We start from the raw sequence: 25,559 nt of genomic DNA, 5'->3' as shown, positions 1-25,559 counted from the left end.
ACATTTGGATGGGTCTTGATAAGTTACTGGAGTCTATAAAAGAGGAAACATTTTGTAGAATGAAGGAGATTCAGAGAGGGCAGAGCAGAACGACATAGCCATGAAAATCAGAGTCCACCAGCCAGCAACCTTTGGGGATTAAGGAAAATGTCCCCCGGGGAGCTTCATGAAACAGGAAGCCAGGAGAAGAAGCTAGCAGATGATGCTGTGTTCGCCATGTGCCCTTCCAGATGAGAGAGAAACCCTGACCACATTCACCACATGCCTTTCCAGATGAGAGAGAAACTCTGTGTTCACCATGTGCCCTCTTGGATGAGAGAGAAACCCTGAAGTTCACCAACCTTCTTGAACCAAGGTATCTTTCCCTGGATACCTTTGATTGGGCATTTCTATAGACTTGTAATTGGGACATTATCTTGGCCTTGGAACTGTAAATTAGCAACTGATTAAATTCTCCTTTTAAAAGGCCATTCTTTTTCTGGTATATTGCATTCTGGCAGCTGGCAAACTAGAACAGACATTTTCACCACCTTCCACAGTTTTGTCAGATCTATCCCCTATATAAAATCTCTTATTCCATATAAATTACTGTGGTTTTGCTTCCTTGCTCAGAAGCCAATGGATACATTTTATTTTGGATGAATATATATTAATTTTATGTATAATTATATCAGGTGACCAAATTAAATTTGCAAGGGACTTTAAATTCTTGGACTTTTAACTCTCAGCATCAAACTGATCATACATTCTACAAAAATGACGTTCAAATTTTATTTTATTTTACTGAGAAAAAGAGTTATAAAAAATCAATTACTCTTTCTGAAATTCTAATATTTAACACTGGGAATATCAAATAGGGATTTCTTTTTTCCATTTCAAGATCTACAAATTCAAATAGAATTGATGCATTTTAAAAACTGATGCATTTGCAATTTTTAGAAAAAAAATTTTAGATAATAAACATTTATTTACTGATGACCAAAATTTCTTTTAATTACACATTAAAAGTATGTAGAAAATTATCAAGTAAAGAATAAAAGTTTTATTTAATATTTTAATTCTTATTTTTCCCTTTAATTTATAATATAATATTTTGCCTACTTATGCTCTTAAAAAAAAAAAATGACTCATCCCATGACAGATACATTGTAAATGGAAGACATCCAACTTCCCTTGAAGACTAATAGTCTCCAGTGAATTTTCCCCCTAACAGATACATCGTAAATGGAAGACATCCAACTTCCCTTGAAGACTAATAGTCTCCAGTGAATTTTCCCCCCTGAAATTTAAAAAATCAAAGCATTACATTTTCCTAGTCACCTTGATGGCATAATAAGGTTGATAAAATTTGACTTTTGTATGAAACTATTTAACATCCAACAATTACTTAATAAAATTTCATTTTGCAAATTTATCTGGTTATCTAAATAATCATATTTTAACTTTATGAAATACTTTTAAACACATACAAATTAGAATTAAACATGAAATATGTGTATTTCATAAATTAAGATGCCATAATATGGACTTTTTACTCAAATTATAATTTTTTTCTTAGATTTTCAATAATATTCATCCTGAATATTGCATTCCCTTGCATTTGAACATTATTATAAGAATTCACGGCTACTTAGATAAAATCCTTTGAGTATAAAAGCAATGCTATCTCATCACTGTAGAAATGGTCATGCATTATTTACTGATGACCAAAATTTCTTTTAATTACACGTTAAAAGTATGTAGAAAATTATCAAGTAAAAAATGAAAGTATTATTTAATATTTTAATTCTTATTTTTTCCCTTTAATTTATAATATAATATTTTGCCTACTTATGCTCTTAAAAAAAAATGACTCATCCCATGACAGATACATCTGCACACACTTGAGATAAAACATGCACACACTTGAAATAAAATATAGATGTAATACCACTTTTATATATATACAATAAATTTGAGCAGGGATGATTCTGCTGAAAGGTCTTAATAATAATACTCCATACTCTCCTAAATGGGCATGTGAGTGTTCTGACGATAGCTTGTGAGCATTTGTGGGAGGCCATGTAATTGTTCATAAAGTCAGCAAATGTGCCAGGCTCTGCACTATATTCTAGGTTATAGCATGAATCAAAACAGATACAGTTCTTGCTCTCATGGAACTTGCAATCTAATATAATGACCCCAATAGTCCTTTTTTGAGATAAAACGTGCCATCAATGGTTTGCAAACCTACATTAACTATGGGCATACACAGTGGCTTTCAATTCTGTTTTTCTCCTAGAACATTGCTTTATATTTGCAGGCCAACAGAATTCTGCATATTTAGCAGGGATTTTCCTTATTTCTCAATCACTGTGTTTATATTAGCATAATTATAACCTTTATACATGCAATAAAATCCATGGAAGACATTTCTCTCAGATATTACCAGGAATATTTTGCTTATTCCTAAACAACTGGGCCATAGAGTGAAGAAGGTCCATCTCTCTGAAACCTTAATTCTACTTAATAGTTAATAATTTAAAATTGAACATTTAAGCTAATATAAAGACAGACAAACCATGGAAGACAATGCAAATTCACATTAATATTTATAGCATAACACATTTCAAAAATGATAATTTAAGTAGCATGTTATAGCCCCAAAAGATGATCTCTAAATCATTCGGAAAGAAAGTATATGTATATGGCCGTGAGACTGTTTACACAGTTCCTTACCAATGTCTTATTTGCCTAGGATGATACAGACTTTATGAGTAAAATAGTGATTTCCAATGAGAGAAACATGCATGGTTAGCAGAATAATTATGATTATGTAGGGAAACAATAATTATTTCTTATTCAATTTCAAATTGCTGGTATTTTAGTCTCCTCAAAATCAATAATCTATTTTAGTTGGGTTTTCCTCAACTGAGAAAAACAAAGCAAAGAGTACCATTACAGTATAAAAGAGAATGAAAAAGTATGAAGAATGATATTGAGTATGATTTAGCAGGAATTTTGAAACAGATTGAAATCTGGAATCAAACTGAAATAACTGCTTTTCTTCTGGGGCTCATAACAGATTTCAAAAAACAAGTGGTATTAACTGATGAAAATCTATTTACTTTGGAGTATCATTTGAAAGACATCAAGATTCAAGGTGCCAAAAGAATGTTTCGATAATACTAATGAAACAATCATTTTCATACTTGATACTCACCTTAGGATGGAAATTTTAGTAGAGGTATTACTGGTCATCATAATTCAAAAATAGAGAGAAAAGCTTAGCTTATAGTAGTTTTTCTATAGAACTTATTTGCTACAAAGAAAACTTAAATTGATAGTTTCCAGAATTTGAAACAGTCTCAAGGGTAGTTTTTAATTTATAGCCTTAAGTCTGACTGTTGTCAATAAGAATACTCACAACCCTAAATAAACATTTTTAAGAATAGCAAATGAACCCTGCAGAGATTATTGATGAGATGTTGCTTCCTTACTAGTAATACCTACACTTTGCCTGTCATAAAGCATTAAGATAATATCAAGGACATTAATCAACATTTTCACCAAAACATGTTTTTATAAATATGACCATTATATTCAGCAAAGTAAATATGTCTATAAGGATTTCTCTGAAATGTGAACCTACTAGTATTGAATGCTCTCTTTTCATTAATGATGTTTCAGGACAAGATGACATAATGATCACTGATTAATTTTTTTTTATATTTTACTGAGAAACATCCACACACATACAGTCCAACTATATCATATACTCAATGTCTCACAATAGCATCACATAGTTCTATATTCTTTACCATGATCATTTTTAGAACATCTGCATCATCCCAGAAAAGAAATCAAAAGAAAAAAAGAATTCATATATCCCATAACCCTTATCCCTCTCTCTCACTGACCACCAGTATTTCAATTAACCCAATTTTCACCCTTTATTTCCCCCTATTATTTATTTATTATCCTTATTATCCTTATTATTATTATTATTTTTCTCATTTGTCTATGCCCTGGATAAAAGGAACATCAGACTCAAGGTTCTCACAATCACACAGTCATATTGTAAAACCTATATAGTTATACATTCTACCACAAAAATCAAGGTTACTAGAACATGTCTCAACAGTTTCAGGTACTTCCCTTTAGCCACTACAATATACCATAAACTAAAAAGGGATGTCTATGTAGTGCATAAAAATGACTTTCATGATAATTTCCTGACTCTGTTTGAAATCTCTCCATCACTAAGACTTTATTTTGTCTAATTTTTCTGTCCCCCCGAATTTGGTCGAGAAGGCTTTCTCATTCCCATGATGCCAGGTCCCAGCTCACCACACTGCCAGGGAAACTTACAACCCTAGGAGTCATGTCCCACATAGGAAGGGGGGCAGTTGAATTTATCTGCCAAGTTGGCTTAGAGAGAGGCCACCTCTGAGCAACAAAAGAGGTTCTGTGGGGGTGACTCTTAGACATAATTATCAGTAGGCTTAGCTTCTCCTTTGCAGGAATAAGCTTCATAGGAGTGAGCCCCAAGATTGCGGACTCATCCTATTGAATTGATTATCCCCACTACTTGCAAAATTATCAGGAATTCTCCAGATGGAGAAGTTGAATACTTCCTCCTTTTTCCCCAGAACCCCAACGGGCTTCTGCAAATACGTTTTTATTTTCTGACCAAATTACTTTGGGATATATTGGGGCATCATGTAAACCTGTAAACACCAATAAGATCTCTCGCCCTAGTTAAGGTTCTATGTAATTACGGTATTCCTGTAAACTCACCATATAAGTTAAATTAAATAATGTGCTACCATAATATAAATTGTGCACCAAATAAACATTTCTTTCTTTGGTCTTGCACAGAGCTTGAAGTTTGAAAATATGGGCCATATCATCCTTTATCCAGTATTTTGATTTATCTTAGTCCTATCCAGATCAGCTTCATTCATATCTCTAGATGAACTCTGATCACTTTTCCAGCTTTTTAAATAGTTGCTGACTTTCATAGCTTCAGTGCTCTAACTCTGAGTCTCAGGTGTCACATAAATACCCAAAGTTTCAGGGAAGAACCAGGTTATATACAAATAACTCAGTATCTCAGAATTTAGAAATTCAGTTACCACTTGTAAATATATGTGGCTGCTGTAAGAGTTTACAGTCTAGGAACCTTAACAATAGGCTCCCTATAATCCATGCTCTTGACTTCAATTCTCTGAGTTTGTATGTTAGTCCACATGAGTGAGGAATGATAACATTTTTGTTTTTGTTTCTGACATTTTACTCAACATACTGTCCTTAAGGTTCATTCACCTAGTTGCATGCCTTACAATGTCTTTCCTTCTTACAGCTGCTCAGCAGTCTGTAATACGTAAACAACATAGTTCCCCCTTCCATTCATTGTACATTTAGGCCACCACCATCCATTGAGAATTATGAACACTTCTGCCATAAACACCAGTATGCAAAGGTCCATTCGTGCCCCCCCTCTCAGTTCCTCGAGGTATATACCTAGCAACGGGCTTGCAAGATCACTGATTTAATTTTGATGGAACAATACTTTGCCAGTTTGAAAGGATTACATACCCTAGAAAAGCCATTTTTTAATCCTGGTCCATCTTGAGGATCTCTATTCAGTACTGTAGGTTGGGAACTTGACTAGATTATCTCCACAGGGATGTGACTCACCCAATTGTGGGTATTAACCTTGATTAGATGGAGATGTGACTCTACCCATTCCAGGTGGGTCTTGATTACTTTACTGGAATCCTTTAAAAGAGGAAATATTTTGGAGAGAGAACGAGAGAGCCATGAGAACCAGGAGAGCCCGCACAGCCAGAGACCTTTGGAGATGAAGAAGCAAAATGCCCCCAGGGGAGCCTCATGAAACAAGAAGCCTGGAGAGAAAGCTAGCAGACATCTTCTTATTTGCCATGTGCTTTTCCATTTGAGGGAGAAACCCTGAATTTAGTGGTCTTCCTTAAGTGAAAGTAACCTATTGCTGATGCCTTAATTTGGACATTTTTATAGGCTCACTTTAATTTGGACATTTCCACAGCCTTAGAACTGTAAACTTGCAACTTAATAAATTCCCCCTTTTAAAGCCATTCCATTTCTGAAATATCACATTCCAGCAGCTAGCAAACTTGAACAAATACATACCATCACACTTTCAGGCAGATGGTATTAATTTTCTATGCAAAATGATCATGTTTCCAAAGACCTTTGGGAAAATTATTGCAGTTCTCTATTATTAAATGTTAAATGAGGCAATAATGCCATCAGTCTAAATAAGAAGAATTAATGTATTTTCTGATTTTTTTTATTTTAGTGGAGCAGAAAAGATAAAATAGAAAGATAAAATTATCTGAGATTAGAAACACACATACACACAAAGTTATGCATTTCAATTTTAAATTATGCAAAGCTAGGACATTGCATGAATGATGGGAGGAAATATCTTTCATAAACTATAGGTTAAAAAATTCTGACTAATCTACATATATTCAATCAACATTCATCTCTATTTCTTCAATTGGATTTGCTATGACTCATCTTCAGCCAACTAGCCTTTTTTTTGCCATTTCTTAAACCTACCAGCCATAACCATACTCAGAGAACTTTGAATTTGTTTCTCTGTCTGTAATGCACATGCCTTGAGTAAAGTCTGGTTCATGTCTTCAGTCTTAATTTTGCACAGGACTCAGCTCAAATGTGTCCCCTTCATAGAAACAATCATTCTACCCGAAATAGCATCACCAATCCTTCTCTTCTCTATCATTCTTTTTCCTGTGTTTTACTTTTTCTCCCTATAGTCACCAGCCCTTGTCTCCATCAGCAGAATATTATTGCCTGTTTACTTCCCTGATGTATCACCAATACTAAAATAGGGCCTCCTACAACACATTGTCAGTATGTCTTGAAGAAATGACTATGAAAATGATGATAGAATAATGATTGAATAAATGAGTGATTGTGGATATAACAACAAATAATCACTACAACAGTTCTGTAGCGGGTATATGTTAGAGATTGTTTGTAATAGGATTACAATAGATTGTTTATAAGAGAGAATTGCAAGAATATGGTCCCATTAATTATCTTCTATTGCAGCCACTTTCTAGTAAAGTAAAAGTCAGAGAACTTTGGGAGTATAATTTCCTAATATACTTTGTTTGGCAACGTGTTCTTTCTTGCTCAAAATCAACTTGAGAAGCAACCCCCTGAACAATGCACAAGTTTCAGAATTCAAATCACTCGTTTGTAGATTTTAAATTTTCAAAAAGCACACAACTCAGAAGAAAATACCAGCAAAAACAATAACAGTAAAAACAAGAATGTTTAATGTTCTTTTGATGAAAAGAAATTTGTTTCCATAGTGTCTTGAGTTAAATGCGAAGAGTTTAGTGCTAACGAGCCCAGCACTTGAGGGCTGAGAACCAAAACTCAGTATGGAAAAATGCGGACTCTAGAAACAAAACTTAAACCAATAGCTAAAAAAAACTTCTTGTAGAAGAATCTCTCTCTTCTGCACTTTAACTCACTTCTTCCATACTTGATGCCTAAAGTAAAAGTCAAAATTTTTTACCTGTAGGCCATCCAAAGAACACAGATATGTTTTATTCAGTTCATAAATGGAAACAAGATTGAAATAGAATGACTTATCTTTAATATGCAGATTTCCTCTTGATCTGAAAAAAATTGGGGAGGGGGGTCTGCTTTTCTATGTAATTATAGGTGGTTGAAACCCAACAGTTCTTCTCCACTTACACCAGATAGATCCATTCTTGTTGCCTACCTGTGCTGGTTTGCAAGGATTATGTGCCTAGAAAAGCCATGTTTTACTTTTACAAGATCCAGTCTTGTAGGAGCAGTCTCTTTTAACCTCTATTCATTACTATAGGTTGGAAACTTGGTGAGGTTATCTCCACAGAGATGTGATTCACCCAACTATGGACATTAACTTTGGATTACCAGGAGACTTGACTCCACCCATTCCAGGTGCATCTTGATTAGTTACTAGAATCCTTTAAAAGAGGAAGCATTTTGGAGAAAGAGAGAGTAGTAGAGACACAAGAACTGCAGAGCCCATACAGCCAGAGACATTTGGAGATGAAGAAGAAAAACATCCCTAGGAGGAGCTTCATGAAACAAGAAGTTTGGAGAGAAAGCTAGCAGACGTCGTCATCTTCACCATGTGCCTTTCCAGTTGAGAGAGATACCCTGAACCTCATTGGCCTGCTTGAACCAAAGTATCTTTCCCTGGATGCCTTAGATTGGAAATTTCGATAGCATTGCTTTAATTTGGACATTTTTATAGCTTTAGAACTGTAAACTTGAAATTAATAAATTCCCCCTTTTAAAAGCAGTTCCATTTTTGGTATATCACCTTCCAGCAGCTAGCAAACTGGAGCATTACCCTTGTTTGGTCAATGCAAATGAGATCAATACTAGCATCACTCATTTGTCTTAATGATTTAAGATTTAAATACCTTATAGAGAAATAGTTCATTATCACAGTTTCATTTGGGATTAAGTGTTTGTCTGTGACATAGGTTAATTAATTATAATTCAAGTTTAGTCCTTTTAAATGTGAGATTAACATAAATTAAAAAAAAGGAAAGATAGAATAAAAAGTTGTTTTTTCTTAAACATCCTGCAAATGTCCTTAGAAACCATGACAACTTTGCACAGTTTAATCTCTTTATAATCATTAATGGCATTTAGTATTCTGAAATTTAAACAGTAGTTAAGAGGCAACTTAGTTTCAGAGAATCATTTTTTTTCCTTTTAAAAAGTGTCCCATATCGCTGAAATATTTTGTCTGCTTTATATACTTATCCTGTTCCTTCCCTCAGTGTCATTCCATCATTTCATTCCTTCCAGCAATACCATTGCATATTGGGGGCTGTTTAGCAAACAAAAGAGAAAGAGGAGATTCTAAATGAATATATATTATTCAATGTCAATAAAATCCTAGATAATTGGAAGAGATACGTAAAACCTATGTTCTTAATGCTCAGAAACCTTTTGTTTTTGTTATTGTTGTTGGTGACCTGCCATTTCACAGTTATATATTCAGGAGGTGTGTAGTTGCTGACCTTTTAAAAACTGATTCTTTGGCACAAATAAAAAGTAGCAGAATTCATGCTCCTTCATGTAGCTCCACTGGTAATGAACAAAGCCAAATTGTTTTCTATTACTATGACATTTGTTTTATAGTCACAATAATTCAAGAATTAATAGACATGGGGAGAGTGGACCACGGTGTCTCAGCAGGCAGAGTTCTCACCTGCCATGCCGGAGACCCACGTTCGATTCTGGTGCCTGCCCATGCGCCAAAAAATAGACATGCAGAATTGGACATAATTTTTTTTTTCATCAGCTTAGGTCCATTACTGGCAGATGCATTTGAATAATTTCATTTAACTCCTTCATAATCTATAGTAAAACTCTCTAATCCTTATCAATGCACACACCTTTCACTGGAAATAATTGGGACTGACTTGATGATCGAGGAAAGAAAACTGTGGACTAATAATAAATGAGTTTGTAATTATGATTTTAGTCATGTGCAAAATCCACAAGGAATCTTGCCATAAGATTAATTCTCATACACGATTTAATTTTTTACAGTTCAGAAGTAACATGGAATACTCTAAAACTAAGAACTAAAAGGAAAATAATTTTCCTATTTATCCAGTAAATCAGAAAAGCTACATTGGGCTAAAGATCATTTGCTTGCTTTGGAGATCCAGGGCCTGAGCCCATCCTCCATATTGAGACTAAGTTACTACACATAGCTGACTACAATAATTTAAATCTTCAAATCTCCTTGGGTGGGGCGGGTGTGGGGTGGGGGAGGAGTGGAAGAATGTATAGATGGTATTGTAAATAAAACATTAAACCTCACCTCCCTTGAACACTGTTGATAACAAAACTCTTGTGTCATGAAACCCTGCTGAAACTCTGTTTTCACACTCTAGTCCTAAAAAACTTTTTAAGCCCTTGCACCTACCCCCCCACCCCTTTGCGGAACATATAACTTCCATTTTCCACAGCCAGCCGCCACCATGGAAGAGCCTCTGCTATTCGTAAGTACTAATTAAAATTCATGTTTAACCTTGTGCTTGACATGTCATTTGGTCTTTGGGTTGCCCTGAACCAAGTCTGCCAAGAGCTGGGTGGGGACAACTGGTGAACCAACCAGGAGACCAAAGAGCCATCAGCCCTAGCGGGCATGAGACTTGGGAAAGGAGAATCCGTGAGGAAATCCCAAGTTGGCTTCTAATGTCTATGTGGGGGTGGGGGGGGGGTTGGCTACCTTCCTAGTGTTAGCACTCCATACAGTAGGCCACAGGCCAGTTAGGATTTCATAAGCAAAAGGAGAGCCATCAGGCTATCAGGGCCACTGCATGACTCCTGCTAGGAGCTGCATGTTCGGCCATGGAAGATGCCCTGGCTGGTAAAGCTGCGGTTTGTCACCTAAAAGAAGAACTTAAGTTAGAAGGGGACTTGGGTACAACCCAAGCAGATCTGAAGGAAGCATTGAATGAGAGGCTTTTTGCTATATAAATGAGAATTCAGAAAAATCGACATGCTGGTATGCTAGAGTAAGAGGGTGTAGACTGCCCAAGTTGCAAATGAGGCATATCCTGACTTCCCCCACTGAAAACCTAAAATATGGGATCTTGTTCATTTCTTCCCAGCAGGGGAGGGAGATGCTGAGGGTGCCACTGCCACTGCGGCTGCCCCAGAGTAAAAGATCCTCCAGAGCAAAAGATCTTATTTAGCCTGCAGGACTATACCACTGCTGTATTATGTAATTGGGAATCAATACAGACAAAAGTCTAAAGAAGTCCTGGCAAATTGGATACTAAGTCTTTGGGACTCTGGTGTGGAGGAAGTATTACCATAAGGAAAAGAAATAAGAAAACTAGCCTCTTTACTACAAGAAATTAGCACTCAATTATGTCATTATGACTTTGTTTTAAATTTAACTGTTTTTTTTTTTTAGCATTTCTTTACATAAGGTCAGTCAACCTGCTTTTGCCTTCACCTGGGAGAAAGAAAAAAAAAGTCTTTCAGGAGCTCTGATAAGGCTGTTTACACAGCTCAATTATCTGCTACAGCCTTGTGGCAAAGAATTTGTCTATGTGGGAAAGTCTATTTCACTATATTGTTGATGTCATGTTCACTAACAACTCTCTTTCAAAACTTAAATAAGTCTCAGGCTCACTGCTATCTCACTTTGAGACTCAGGGATGGGCAATTAATTCTGTCTGAATGCAATGCCTTGGCTGCCCCGTCAAATTTTAAATGTCATATAGTTGAGTAAGACAAAAATTATTCCTTCTGCAGTAGTTAATTAGGTAAAATGTTTTCCTTTGTCACATATGCCAAAACAACTAATGGTTTTCTTGGTGGTGTTGGGGTATTGGAAACCTTTTGCTCCTTACTTAAGCCAAATGTTAAAAACTTTATATATGATGTGCTGATTTGAAAATATTAGGTACCCTAGAAAAGGCATGGTTTAGGCCTAATCCAGTGTTTTGGGGGCAGCCATATCTCTTAATCCAGATTCAATACTATAGCATCGAATGTTTGATTAGATTATCTCCATGGAGATGTGACGTGCCCGATTGTGGGTGTGACCTTTTGGTCAGGTAGAGATGTGCCCCCACCCTTTCAGGTGGGTCTTGATTAGTTTACTGAAATTCTGTAAAAGAGGAAACATTTTGGAGAAATGACAAAAAATGACAGAAGCTGCAGAGACAGCAGAGGGAGCAGATTAAATGCTTGGAGAACAGTTGCATCAGAGAACAGAACCAGGGATGTTTGGAAATGTTTGGAGCCCAGCAGACATCACCATGAGATGTTAAGCAAGCCAGAACCTGGAGAGATCTAAGGGGAGCCAAGAGATGAAAGCCAGCTCTGGGGAAGCAAAGTGAGGACCCCCCACAGGAATAGATGCTGAAGGAAATGGATCCCAGGAGCAAAGGAACAGCAGATGCCAGCCACGCAACTACCTTGCTGATTGAGTTGTTTCTGACCCATCAGTCTCTTCTGAGTGAAGGTAACCTCTTGTTGGTGCCTTAGTTCGGACTTTTTCTAATTTTATAGACTTAGAATTATAAACTTCTAGCTTATTAAATTTCCCTTTGTAAAAGCCATTCCATTTCTGGTATATTGCATTCCAGCAGCTTGCAATCTAACACATACACTAATTAGAAAAGGTCATACTTGGAAATGGGAGACTCTCCAGCAGACTGCTTTTGAAAAGGCAAACAGCGTGATAGCACAGGCATAAGCACCAGGGGTTGTAGATCCAGGCCCACTCTGTGCACTGGATGGAGCCAGGAGTGATACTGGCTTTGGGTAGGGTCTGTGGCAGAGGCAACATCTTAGATGAATGCCCCTTGGCTTTAGGTCACAATTATGGGAGGGGCAGAATTGAGATATAGCACCCTGGAAAAGCAATTGTGTGATGCATATAACACCTTATTGCAAGTAGAGAAACTGACACAAAGATGCCTATCACCTTGAAAATGACTATCACTATTCAGGGGTGGGTAACCAACATGGCTTCTAAGCCCTGCTCTGGCAGTGCCCAGCTGAGCACACTGGAGCCTACCTGCTCCAGCACAGCATTTTCAAAACCAGTTCTCTGAGTTCAGAAATGCATGAGATTCTCAGACCAGCGTCCTACATAGAAGATTCAACAGCCAAAGTCACCGCACCTAAAATAGTCTTTGAAATGCCCACAATAGTAGGCATGGGTACCATTCTTGAGTCTGATTGGTACACTGTATGTCAGCTAGCAGGCATCTTCCCACATGGACGCTGTGGCAGTACACCCAGTACTGACACTATATGGTGTCCACTGGGACAGCTCTATGTCCCCACTACCTTATATAACTCTTTACTCCATACTCCTAGTAATTGGGAAATGGTTTAATTCTCTTTCTTGGCCATGGCAGCATCTCTTTGTGGGGTTGCTATTTCTGTATGGGAAGCAGCATGCTGTTATCTCTTGCACTGTTGTTGTGGAACATGGATGCAATATCCCATCCTATGGTCAATATAGCCTGCTGCATGCGGATGGATTGTAAAGACTCAGGGCCCAAGCCCCTTCTCCATATTGAGAATAGGTTACTGCATGTAGCCACCTACAATGACCAGGTGAGAAATTAAAACATCAAATCTCCTCTGGGGGTAGAGTGGAAGAATGTACAGATAGTATTGTAACAAAGCATTAAAACTCCCCTCCCTTGATCACTGTTGATAACAAAGTTCCAAATTCCTGTGTCACAAGACCCTGGTGAAACTGTTCTCATGCCCTTATCCTAAACCCTTATAAATCTTGCACTTCCTCCAATCCTTTTGCAGAGCATTAACTTCCATTTCCCACAGTCAGCTGCCGTCTTGGAAGATACTCTTCTGTTCATAAGTTCTAATTATACTTCATGTCAGGTGGGCCATGGTGGCTCAGCAGGCAGAGTTCTTGACTGCCATACCAGAAAGAAACCCAGGTTTGATTTCCAGTGCCTGCCCATGCCAAAAAAGAAAATAAATAAAAATAAAATAAAATTCACATCTAACTTGTGCCTGATGTGTCCTTTGGTGCTCGGGCTGCCCTGACTGAAGCCCCCACAGAGCTGGGTTGGAACACTTGCTGTCAACATCAATGATCCTTCATAACCCAATAAGACATTTTAATATCTTGTAGGTTGATATAATCATCTGCTAATTTACCTAAGTCTTTATAGAATGTCTATTTTTGCTAGAGTTCCATAGGTATACAGCCCACTGTATGAAGTATAGTTTCTTTTATTTGTTTTAAATCTGTCTTTTAGGTTTTTCTGTATTTCAGGATGTCCCTTTTGATCCAGAGTTATTCTGGGATTTAGTGATGAAAATTATTCAAGTAATTGCTGTTTATCTTAGCCAAACAACGTGCAGAATAGAGGTGGGTTTAAAGTTCCTACACAAAGTACCTCTTAAAGTCCAAAAGTTAGAAACCCCTCTGCTAGATTTCTCTCTCCTTTTTTTGTTTTGGAGCAAAGCTCTGTTCAGCTTTACAAAGCTGATTATCTAAAAAAAGTATCTTGTAACTTTGAGTTTATTTAAATATGTTAACGGATGTAGGCAACACTTTTTAGTTACGTGCTTTGTTTGAAATACCCATAATACTTACTTACTGTGTAAATATGAGAGAGAGAGAAAGCGAGACTGGAAATCAAAGCCAGAAACATCTCAACATAATTCTGGAGTACTGGCCCATTGAAAGAAGCATGGTCTACAGACCAGTCCAGACAAGAATTTCAATCTAATAATATCTCTCAAACACTCACATGAGTCAAGGACTCTGTCTAAGACAATTATTATTGAACTATCTTCCATTTACTATATCTCCCTAACAGTCACAACCTCTTGGGGGGCCTTTCACTTTACCCCAGCAGGACACTGTCATCCAGCTGCCTGATCCCTACCACTTAGGTTCTTCAGTTTCCCTTCAACTCATCATCTTGTGCAGTCCCACATCTAGAGTTCAAGTTGTGTCACATATTCTATTCCAGGAAATCCTGTAAAGATGCTATTCCTTATACACTCAGATTATTCTTTCAAAAAAATTTTTTTTCTGGTTTAAACCTTTCTCTTTTTCAGAGAAAGGAGGAGAAGAATGAAGATAAATAGGCAAAGGAGAAGATTGTGAACATCTGATCAATAAGTTTTATCACCTCACATTTTACAACTGTTCAAACTTTGGCCATTTTAAAAAAGTCATGTTGACTCTTCAGGGTTATTTGGTACATGAATCCAGGTCTCTTTTACTAGGAGTTTGTTGTAACTCCACCTGGGACCCTTTGGAGATTTACAGTACAGAGTTGGCTAACTCCCCTCTCATAAATCTTAGTATTACGTAATTGGCAACTATAAGAAAAGAGAAACATCATCATAAAATTGTAATCTCCTACTCCTCCTTGATTAGTGGATTTGAAAATGGAAGGTAAAAAGACTGAGGGAGCAATTTCTAAATGCACTTCATGCCATAATTGTTTAGAATTAAGGATCAGTCTTGACGGCCATTTCCTTCCTTCTTTAACTGCACTTTTGGACCACAGAAACTCCGAGAAGGGAGTGATCAGAGGGATTCAGTGTTCTTTTCTATGATCTGCTTTACCTCTCTGGAATCAATTAAGCATCTGTAATCTTCAATGGTTTCACAACCTTTCTGTGGAATGCACTCTGATAAGGAACAGGAACTTCTCCCTTTAGTCACTTGTGACATCTTTTCTTGGCAGGCTGCTTTCAAATTCTGGAGACACCTCAGTATCATCTTTCATTTCTCAATATGCTGAGTGCCCACAATGACGTTTTAATATGAAATCCATAAAAGACCCTTAGTATGGGACTTCTAATATCTCTCATAGATAGTGATACCCTTTTACCTCTGAATCTGTTCACTTTTTTAATTGCAGTAATATGTTCAAACTGTGAAATAATTTTCATCTTCCCTTGACTCAGTTCTACCTGTATATTTCTCCAGATTCTGAGAAATAGTCTGAACCAGTGGTTTCCAAAAACTGTTTGAATGCTATTCCATCATTGCTGTAAAGCCAGGCCCTCTCATTTGGCTGGCACTCAGAGGCGGATCTTTAAAGGTTCCCAGTGTAATTTCCTGTGGCCTCTCTCCTGCCAGTAAGCACTCAATGCCATAAGCAACTCAAAGTCGAATGAAATTAGAAAGAAAAATATTCCAGAAAGATTTCTTAGACATGCTCATTTTATTAAATATAGATGACACGTTCTAAGTCTAATCTCCTATATACCTTCTCCGCCCACTGTAATTACATATCTAACACATGCTACACGATGCCCACTGAGCTTTCTGTTGGTTGTTAGGGACTCTCATGGCTCTTATGTGTCCACTTTGTCTCTTTAAAACATAAGTTTAGTTTTCCAGCAATTGAGATGAAAACGAACTCTTGGTTAAGACTGAGGGTGATGATATGAATCTGTTAACAACGTGTTGCTGAGGACAAACTCCAAGGACGGAAGAATGTTAACAGGGTGCAAGGTCAGAAAAAAGCTTATGGATCTCTACCTATTAAATTTTTAATTCCATCAAACATGTTCATATATAAATTAACATGTGCAAATGCATATGTGCAAATGCATTTACCATACACATGCAAAAAAGAGAAAATATTTCCTTCCCACAGAGTATAAAAATCTAAGTTACACAGATGAGACAAACACGCATGTTCTATAAATGTAAATCAGTGAGTTATATAATAAAATTAAGTAGAAATTTTTTAAAAACCGAGCTATTTCTTAGTCTCTGAGTCAAAGGAAAGTCGCCTCTCAATGAACTTATTAGTTTAGCTTACTATAAGGTTTGCTGTGCCTTTCTTTTATGAAGTCCATACTTCTTTTAAGAAGTATAGTGCTTACTAAACCGTTAAAACAGAACACCCACATGTTTATTCTACCAATTAAAAGATGCAGGAAAGGAGAAATTAATAGAGTTTAAGAATAGGATTAGATTAACTAATCCTATTAACTAATCCAGATTAACTGTCTTATTGGGAAGTTCCTTAGATTGCCTAAAGAAAACCATGAAAATCATTTTCATGGATTGTTTACCTTAGATTTTAACACAAGGATGATAACACATTATAATACATTATAATGGATAATGATACATTATAATGTCTTACAGAAGTTCATTTGATCGTCATATATTTAGAAATTTATTGTAAAAGAAAAATGCAGAACATTTAGTCTCTGGTCAGTATTTATACTCCTTATAATAACACACAGATAACTTCTGCAGCATGTGTGGTTGACAGTTTCTATAAAATATGCCAAGTAAGGAGCACAGCATTACTGCACTATATCATTCCATATTCTTCTAAAACACAAATATTGCGCTTTAACAACATGATACCACATAACACTGCGATGGCAACATCTTTGTAGAGTTCCGGAGCTCCTTTGAAAAGCAGTATCTAATCAGCACAAAGGGAGATAAAATAGCATCATGACTGTGGCTGCAATTACCTGGTTGGCAAAATAAGCTCTTTACAGAATCACACGCTAAAACAAAATTATTTAGTAAAACTAAATGGGTTATTTTAGTTCAGCTTTTATGTTCAAGGGAATTGGTGAATCATAAAAAAATAAAGTACAGATTGGCCTATCCTATTATGTCCCTTCCCCCAACCTCTTGCCCCACTGCCAATTAAAAAGGCAAGCTGTTTTAATTATAGAATTTTTGGAAAATACAGATTTGTTCACAGAAAAAAAGTTAACCATAAGTTAATCATAATTCTACATATGAGGCAACTTTACTCTGGTATGCTATTTTTTTTTCCCTGCAGATGTATTTTGGGCTGATTTCCAATATGTTTTAATGCATTACAATAACTCTAATTAGCTATATACTTTCATGATAAACAGATTGACTTTTTAAAAATAATCAAAGCACTCACATTTTTGTGACCTTTTAATGTTACTGAAATTTAATGGAGACAATGAGACAACATTTGTTTCAACACAGGCCAGCAATTCTGTGGACATTTTTGGCTGATTGCAAAGAATATGCAAGGAAAAAAAAATTGTGCCAATTCCTCAGAAGAGACAAAGGAATGTCTCTAATGCAGCATAAAGAATCCTTGCTGAAGAAAACCAATTGCAGGTATTATATTCGTTGTAAAAGTTTTTAAAATATATAGATTGAATTACAGGGAAACATATCCTCTAATAGTAAAAAAAAAAAAAAAAAGCCATTCTACATAATTTTTTTGCATTTTTTTAAATGTAAATCTGAAAAATACAGTGTTTAGAATAGAGAGAAAGTAAAATCAAATAAGCCCCTTGTAAATTCTATCACAGAGTTAGGAGATGAAATGAGCCACAGAACACATTCTCACACTGAGAACAGTTTGAAATGGAAATGGAGTTCCAAGAGATGATCATTTTACTACCTAACAGAGGAGGAAACTCTTTAAATATTCAAATATTAAAGTTTAGAGAGTCTACAAGAATGTTGCAGGACAAGAAAATGAATTATATTCACTTTTGGCTTTGATAAAGAAAAGCATCTTTTTAAAGAATAAAAATGACATGAATTAGGCATTAGTTGTAAATTACAGCAGCAAGCCTAAGTAAACTTCAGACTTCTTCCTGTGCTCTAGACCTTCTATTGGGCTCTTGCTCAAACATTTTCCGTTTTCCTATTACCTATCCTCAAATCATCATATCTAATTGGCTGTGGATTTCACTCTTGACCAGAATCCCACCAATTTAAGTCAGTAGCATAAGGCTCACCTGGTGCTTCTCTTTCCTTGGAGGAACGCAGTGTGCCTCAGTGAGATGACCGTACGCGTGACAGTCAACTGTACGTCTCCACAAAGAGAAATTCCAGCCCAGTGTCTGGTTGCCTTCTTGGTCTAACTCTGAATTAAATGACTCCTTTTCAATCAAAGCCAAATGACATTTCTCTTCATTGAAAGAATCTCTCACAGCGTAATAAGAGCAAAACATTTCCACGAATGATGTAACTTAAACCATACAAAGAAGATATTTAAGGGAGACCATTTGTGGATTTGGGTTGAAACTTTCCTTTAGTACCTCCACACATAATAAAACTAGGATCGAATTGAGAAGAAACCCTACTTTGACAGTTATTTAGAAAGCATAAAGCTCACTCACCGTTCCGACTCTCTTCATCAATAGCAACTATCGTGGCTGGTGGGCCTCCTCGAGCCAGCTTGCAATCTAAAGAGATAGAAAACAACCAAAGGTAAGTGGTAACAACTGCAGGGAAAGTTATACAAATCAAATTCATGGAGATGTATGTATTGGTATTTTTTTACTCTTATAATCAAATTAGTATGCATCATTGCTCTTAAGAGTTCACTGGAACTTTCAAAAATTTTTCATAAGAACCACTCAGATTTAACACTATTACACGGGTCACTTTGTATACCACAAAATTCTTAAAATCTTACTGAGAAAACACCAGCAGAGACCACTGGAGAGCAGAAGTCCTTCAGGACAAAGATAATGAATGGTAATTTAATTCAAAGAAATGACATAAAGGAATGATTAACAAGGATAAATTGTAATTAAAACTTCACAACAGAAACAAAACATAATTGGACTTTAATTGTGATAAAGGGTCTAATTAAAGAGAGTGAATAGAATTTTAATAATGTTCTAAAGAGAATAAAACAAAGACAGACAAGCAATGCTCATGAGTTGTTTGAGATTTTTATTTGTGTCATCTTACCCTCATATTGCCAGTCTGGAGTCAAAAGTATTGAGTCATCAATGGAAGCAGATCAGAAAAATGGAAGAAAGAAAGGAAGAAAGAATATATGTATATTTTTAGCAAGAGATTTCAAAATGTAAAAAAAAAGCATTATGCAATAGCAGATACATTACCTAATGATTTGTGGAAATGGAATAATAGACAAATCTTTACATCAGATTTTAGAATACTAATATAATATTAACATATCAACTTGATAAAATAATACACCATTAGCATTTAAAACGCTTATGGATAGACTTGGAAACAACATGACCTGCATTTATATGCTCCTTATGAAAAGTTAAATACAAATGACTTATTAACAGTCTATTACCCCTTGTTGAACAAACCATAGAAGGAGAACCTGTCAATCAATAGGGATGACACTATTGATAACCTGCCAAGTATCAAGAGGTAATGAACATAAAAATAGTAGTGTGAGCTGTATATCCTTGACAGTTAAACGTGAAGGTATTCCCTACAAGGTGTCAAATGTGCACTTTGGAGACACGAAGTCCTCCCCTAGGAGCCACTCCGTGAGCCTGACAGGGCTGCATTCTACAGTTACATGTACACGGTACACTCCCATTACTGTACGGGCTATAAATAAACAATGCTTAAAGCCATACAAAAATATGTACTCTTTGGAAAATCATTTCAGTACCTGCTTTTTTCTTTTAATAAAAAACAAATTCATTAAACGAACAAATTTATATTTATTCAGTACATGGGCAGGAATAATAAGGCCTTTTGCATGACTGTTTTAGATTGTCAGGTATTCTCTGTCTTCTTCCTTGTCAATATTGGAGGAGGCCTAAGTTGCTACCTTTTCAGACCTAAATCAGCTCATATTCATTGCAGTCATTCCCCTCCTTCCTAGACCCTCCGACCAAGCTCAGCACTTCACTGTCTATCACCTCTAGTCTTGCAATGTCTCCTTCCCGGTCTCCCAGAAGCCTTGCTCTTATTCTGTATTCATCCCTCAGTGCACGAGAATTATCTTGAGGCACCCAAATCAAAGGTAAAATAATGGCAATCCTCTGCACAAAAAGCTTTTAGTAAAAAGCAAAATTTCGTAGGATAACTTTCAAAGTTTTCCCTGTTATGATTTCAACATCCTTTTTTGATTTAAGCATGCTATCTTTCTATCACATAAAACCACTTACTCTTGCCTGAACCAGTTCTGCATTTATGGGGACAGACTGTTACCTAGATTCATCTCTGATTCTATTTCTTGTTGGAAAATCTCTGCCTATCTTGGCGGAACCAAATATTCAACCAATTCCGTGAAACCCTGTCCATACCTGCCAGCCAGGATTTAACTTTCATTTCCACTTTGTCATAGAGTCTGAACATCTAGTTTTTTCATTCTTGGTGTATTCATATATTATTCATTCAGTCAGTAAACTTTTTGATAAATTACTATTGCCTAAACATACTAATAAAAAAATGAACGGCTCTTTTTTCAAGGATATTGAGTGGGAGGGGGGGGACTTACAAAGTAAGTCACACAGTCATAGTACAGGGTTGTGTATATGCACGTGAATATTGGTAGAGGAATAAATGTTTCATCAATGACAGAAGGAAAGAAAAAGGAAAGGAGGGGATGGTTGGGCATAAATATTTGTAAATCTTTCACCAGTTGATTATTATTGACTTTCAGGATAGTCCTTCCTCGATACAGCTAAACCAGATAAGACTCTCCACATCCCAGCCCTGCCTATTCCCCAACCTCTCTTGCTCTCACAGTTCATTCTCCAGCCAAAAGTCATATTCATGTCTGCTACTCCATCTACTGAAAAATCTTCTTCCCTTTATGCCCCTGATAGCTTCTATTCCTTTTTCAGGACTCTGCAAAGTCATCACCTCTTTTAGAAAATTCTTCCCTGTTGCCAGTCTGGATTAAATGCCTCTTCTCTCTATTGTCTCAGTGCACATTATATTTCACAGGAAACTACCCTCTGGGAAAGATAGTGTGTCTTTCTCACTCACAAGAGCTCCTTGAGACCAAGACTATGCCATATTCATCTTAAGTTACCCCAGAACTTGGAATAGTGCCTATCTAAAGTTGGTCCTAACAGAATGTTGTTGTATTTTTCTAAACTACAGTCTACCATGCTACAATCTCCCATTGAGCAATGCCCCATTAGAGCTATCAGAAATCTGTCCTTACTACCCTCCAGCAGCAGAAACCATGTAGAAGTAGAGACACAGCTGGATTTCTTCCTAGTCAGAACCCTTCGGACAATTTCTACTAAACTTTGTTCTTCCAATAATTTACAATTCTCCAATAAGTTCTCTTTATGTAAAATAGATAGCTTATTTCTTTTTGATCAAGCCCAAAATATCAAAAAAATTTTTTTAGACTCAAGACTAATGAAGAGAGGTTAGTCAGACATATAAAAATAACCTACTAATAACACTGTTCACAGCAGCCAACATGTTTTGGAAGGATGTATCCATGAAAGCATAATTAATTAGTTTTGAAAGGCACACAATATTTTTAATAACAATGAGCATATTCAGAAGTATCTTAAAAAGAAATGATTTTGGAAGAAACGAACTGGGATGTATTATATAGCAAATCTCCAAGTGGAGAACAAAATGAAGGCTAGAAAGCAATTTGGGGGACTGGTGTGCCTGTTCTCCATGGTCTAAGGATAATCTGTCTGCCACAGGAAAGACAGACGAACTGATGGCACCTGTACGTTGGAAATGAACCTCCATAATCTTTTTAATTTCATCCTTGACTGTTTCATTTAAGTTACAAATTCATTGTTTTTCATGCCTAAGATTTCTAACCTCTCAGGCCTCTACCTCTTTCTTACATTCACTTTTTGTAACGCATAGGGTATGAATACAAATACTTGATTGTTCAGTGTGGTTTATTTCTGAAAATTTGTCATCAGGCTAAGAAAAGTCAAAAATTTAAAATAAGGTCATACAAATAAGTTGGATTTAAAACCCACAAAGAAGTATTTGAAGTATATATAATGACCAGTTTCAATGGTACAAAGCCTGTGATACTCTAGGTTTAAAAGTTCTTGTCATATCCAGAGGTTAAAAAGCATGTCACAGACAGGCAAAAGTAATGACAAAAATCTAGAATTGTCCAAATATGTTCATTTCTTTTCCATGAAGAAGAGAACAGCTTGAAATTACAGCCCTATTCCCACCTTAGCCTATTTGGAAAACATTCTTTTATGGGCAATTTGTTTTCATTAACATTTCAAAACTATTCACAATCTTTTTCATTTATCAACATGTCAATTGCTATCTAATGCCAATGACTTGTTTATTACATCACTGCCCATACCTCTCTTCTCAGACTAGGTCTCACTGCCCAGACAATACCTCCTCTTGGAATTTCAAAGGTGCCTCAGATTCAGCCCTCCACAATTAAATTCTAGTTTGTAATCCTGGCTCCAACTTGGCCTCTTTCAGTATGTAATATTCAGTGAATGGTACAGTTTTACACTCAGTTGCATAAGCCAGAAACCAAAGGGTAACCTTCAGCCCTGCCCATTTCCCTCAATCTCCTATATCAAATCCGTCACTAAGTCTTGAATTTAATTCCTAAAGGAAAACCTCTCACATCCATCTACTGTATTCAATTCCTACACAACCACTCCAATTCAATCTCTTATCCAAACACATGGGACTTTTTCCTAGCTATTCTTCTAATGGCAATTCTTTCCCTATACTCTAATTTCCTATACTCTACCAAGAGATATCTTTTACAAATAAAAACTTGTTTATTTCTTAATAAGTTGCTGTTAAATTTTTATCAAAAACCAAATAACTTTTATGGTCTGTGGGGTGATTTGAAGCTGTATATACCCTCAGAAATATGTTATTTAATCTAATACATTCTTGTTGGTTTTGATGAGGCTATTGAAGTTAAGGTGTGACACTTCATTGAAAATGGGACTTAATGGATTAGTAGAGTCCTCTATAAATGGAATGTATACAGGGAGAGAGAGTGGAGGGAAGAAAGCCATGGACGTAAGAAGCTGAAAGCAATGAAACCTGGAAGAGAAAGCAGAGCCCAGAAGACACTACCATGAGCCTTGCCATGTGGCAGAGGTGCCATGGATTGTTGGCATCTGGTCTCCAAAGGAAAGCATTACCTTGATGATACCATAATTTGGACATTTTCTAGTCTCAATCAAGAGTGAATAAGTTCCCTTTTTTAAAAAAAACCTAACCATTTTCTGATATTTGTCTTGAGTGATCTAGGAAAATGAGACAGCCTATAATGCCTTGCAGATTTGAAGAATGGATTGAATGAGAGGCTACACGCTGTAGATGTGAGTTCAGAAATACAGGCATGCCAGTATGCTGGAGTAACAGGGCACAGACTGCCCAAGGGGCAAGTGAGGCATATCCTGACTTTCCCTGACTGGGACCATAAAATATGGGATTCTATTGATTTCTCTTCAGATGATGACTAGCCCTGATGTGACTGGGACATTGAAAATGAGGAAAGGAGATTTGTTCACCCCCTGGCCCAATAAAAAATTAAGTCAGAACATAATTCAGCACCCCCCAGCAGGGGAGGGTAACGCTGAGGGTGCCACTGCCACTGCAGCTGCCCCAACACCCACTCTTGACCAAAAGATCTTAGTCACCATGCAGGACTATACTACCACTGAATCACATGAAATTGGGAATCAATATAGACAAAAGCCCAAAGAAGTCCTGCCAAATTAACTACTATTTCTCTGGGATACTGGCACAGAGGGAGTGTTACTTTCAGGAAAGAGATGAGCAAATTAGCCTCAATTAGCATATAACCCTCTTCTCCCAATGTATATGTACTCTGGCTGCAAGGCCAGAATCTAATTCATTGCTAAACTGGCTTTTAACCAATATAGAGAAACTTGGCTCTATAGGAGATGTACCACATACTGTCTCCCGCTGGCATACAATAGATGAATTGCAAGATGTACTGAGGAGACTAGGAATGAAGCATTCCATTTGACTGTTAATTTTGTTGGGCCAGATCATGAAACCTTCACAATAGGCATAAAGGATACTATCCTGCATAGAGCCCCTAATCAGTGGCAAGGGACTTTGTACCATTTCAAAATCGGCCCAAATTGGGGCCAATTTATCAGAGTCAGCCCTAAGGCATGGAGAGGCCAGAGTAAGAGCTACTGGCCATGCCCCCAAGGGGCCACAGTGGTCCAAGCCATGAATCAAGTAGACAGATGTGAGCTGACCCAATAGCCACTGGCACTAAAATTGAAGATATTGATGGGCAGCCAAATGCAGTACTTCTCAGGCTCTGAAGTAAATTACCCAAAGAACAAAGATATTCTAAATTTGAAACCAAATCAGTGGATGGGGAAAGAAACTCAGATTGAAAGAGCCCCATCCCTTACAATCTAGGGGGTGCTCTGATCATCCTGCTGAGGAGGTCTGGCAAGCTTTTCCCCTTCACACAGGGGACTGGCCAAGCTCTCCAAATAAGAACTATATATGAGGACACTGGGGATCAAGCTGCATGTTGCGTTAATAATCTCTCGGTCCCCTACTAACAAGCATAGGTTTTGTCACTCATGGACACTAGATTGGAATGTACCTTAATAATATTTTCTTAATATAAAGAAAATAGTCCTGACCTGGTGGGTCTACATTAGCCATTTCCAGGTATGGGGGCCAAAGTACCAAAGCAACACAACTACTAAAGCAGATTGGCTGGTTACCACCTCAAAAGTATACAGTGTACTTATCTTCTATTCCAAAATATATATTAAGAATTGATAATTTGCAAAGTATCACTTTGTAAACTACTGTAAATGAATTCTTTCTCTGGTGCCAGTTGGCCAAAATTGTCCAAAGAGGACATGCTAAGTGATCACTGCTAAAGGCAACCCCCCAGATGCAAGATGGAGATGCATCAGCATAAGTTACCAGCAAACCATCAAGAAATCACTGCCACCATTAAGGAATTGTAAAGAGTGAGCATTATAGTCCCTACTCACAGCACATTTAATAGCCCTTCTATTCAGTGAAGACTGATGGTGCCTGACAGGTGTCTATTTATTATAGAGAACTTAAAGTAATTCCTCCTTTGTTGGCAGCTGTACCAAACATACCTACTTTGTTAGAGGGCATAAGTACTCAATTAGGATGATTTCATTTTGTGTTAGATCTTGCTAATGCCTTTTTTAGTATTTATTTATATCCCTCCAGCCAGCTGTGTTTGCCTTCATGTGGGAAGGACAACAGTGGA

General features: G+C 36.8%; 1 protein-coding gene across 1 annotated transcript in view; it reads right to left on the bottom strand.

The window, feature by feature from the left end:
• PCDH15 (protocadherin related 15) overlaps positions 1 to 25,559 on the bottom strand; it is a 1,748,268-nt gene that overhangs the window by 696,793 nt on the left and 1,025,916 nt on the right. The window contains exon 5 of the mRNA XM_077125289.1: positions 18,715 to 18,780. Coding sequence (XP_076981404.1) covers positions 18,715 to 18,780 — 66 coding nt within the window. The remainder of the gene's footprint in view (positions 1 to 18,714; positions 18,781 to 25,559) is intronic.

This window comes from Tamandua tetradactyla, chromosome 13 (assembly GCF_023851605.1).
Source record: "Tamandua tetradactyla isolate mTamTet1 chromosome 13, mTamTet1.pri, whole genome shotgun sequence".
Classification (NCBI taxonomy): Eukaryota; Metazoa; Chordata; class Mammalia; order Pilosa; family Myrmecophagidae; genus Tamandua; species Tamandua tetradactyla.
The sequence above is the reverse complement of the archived record's forward strand: the minus strand, read 5'-3'. Positions and strand labels throughout refer to the sequence as shown.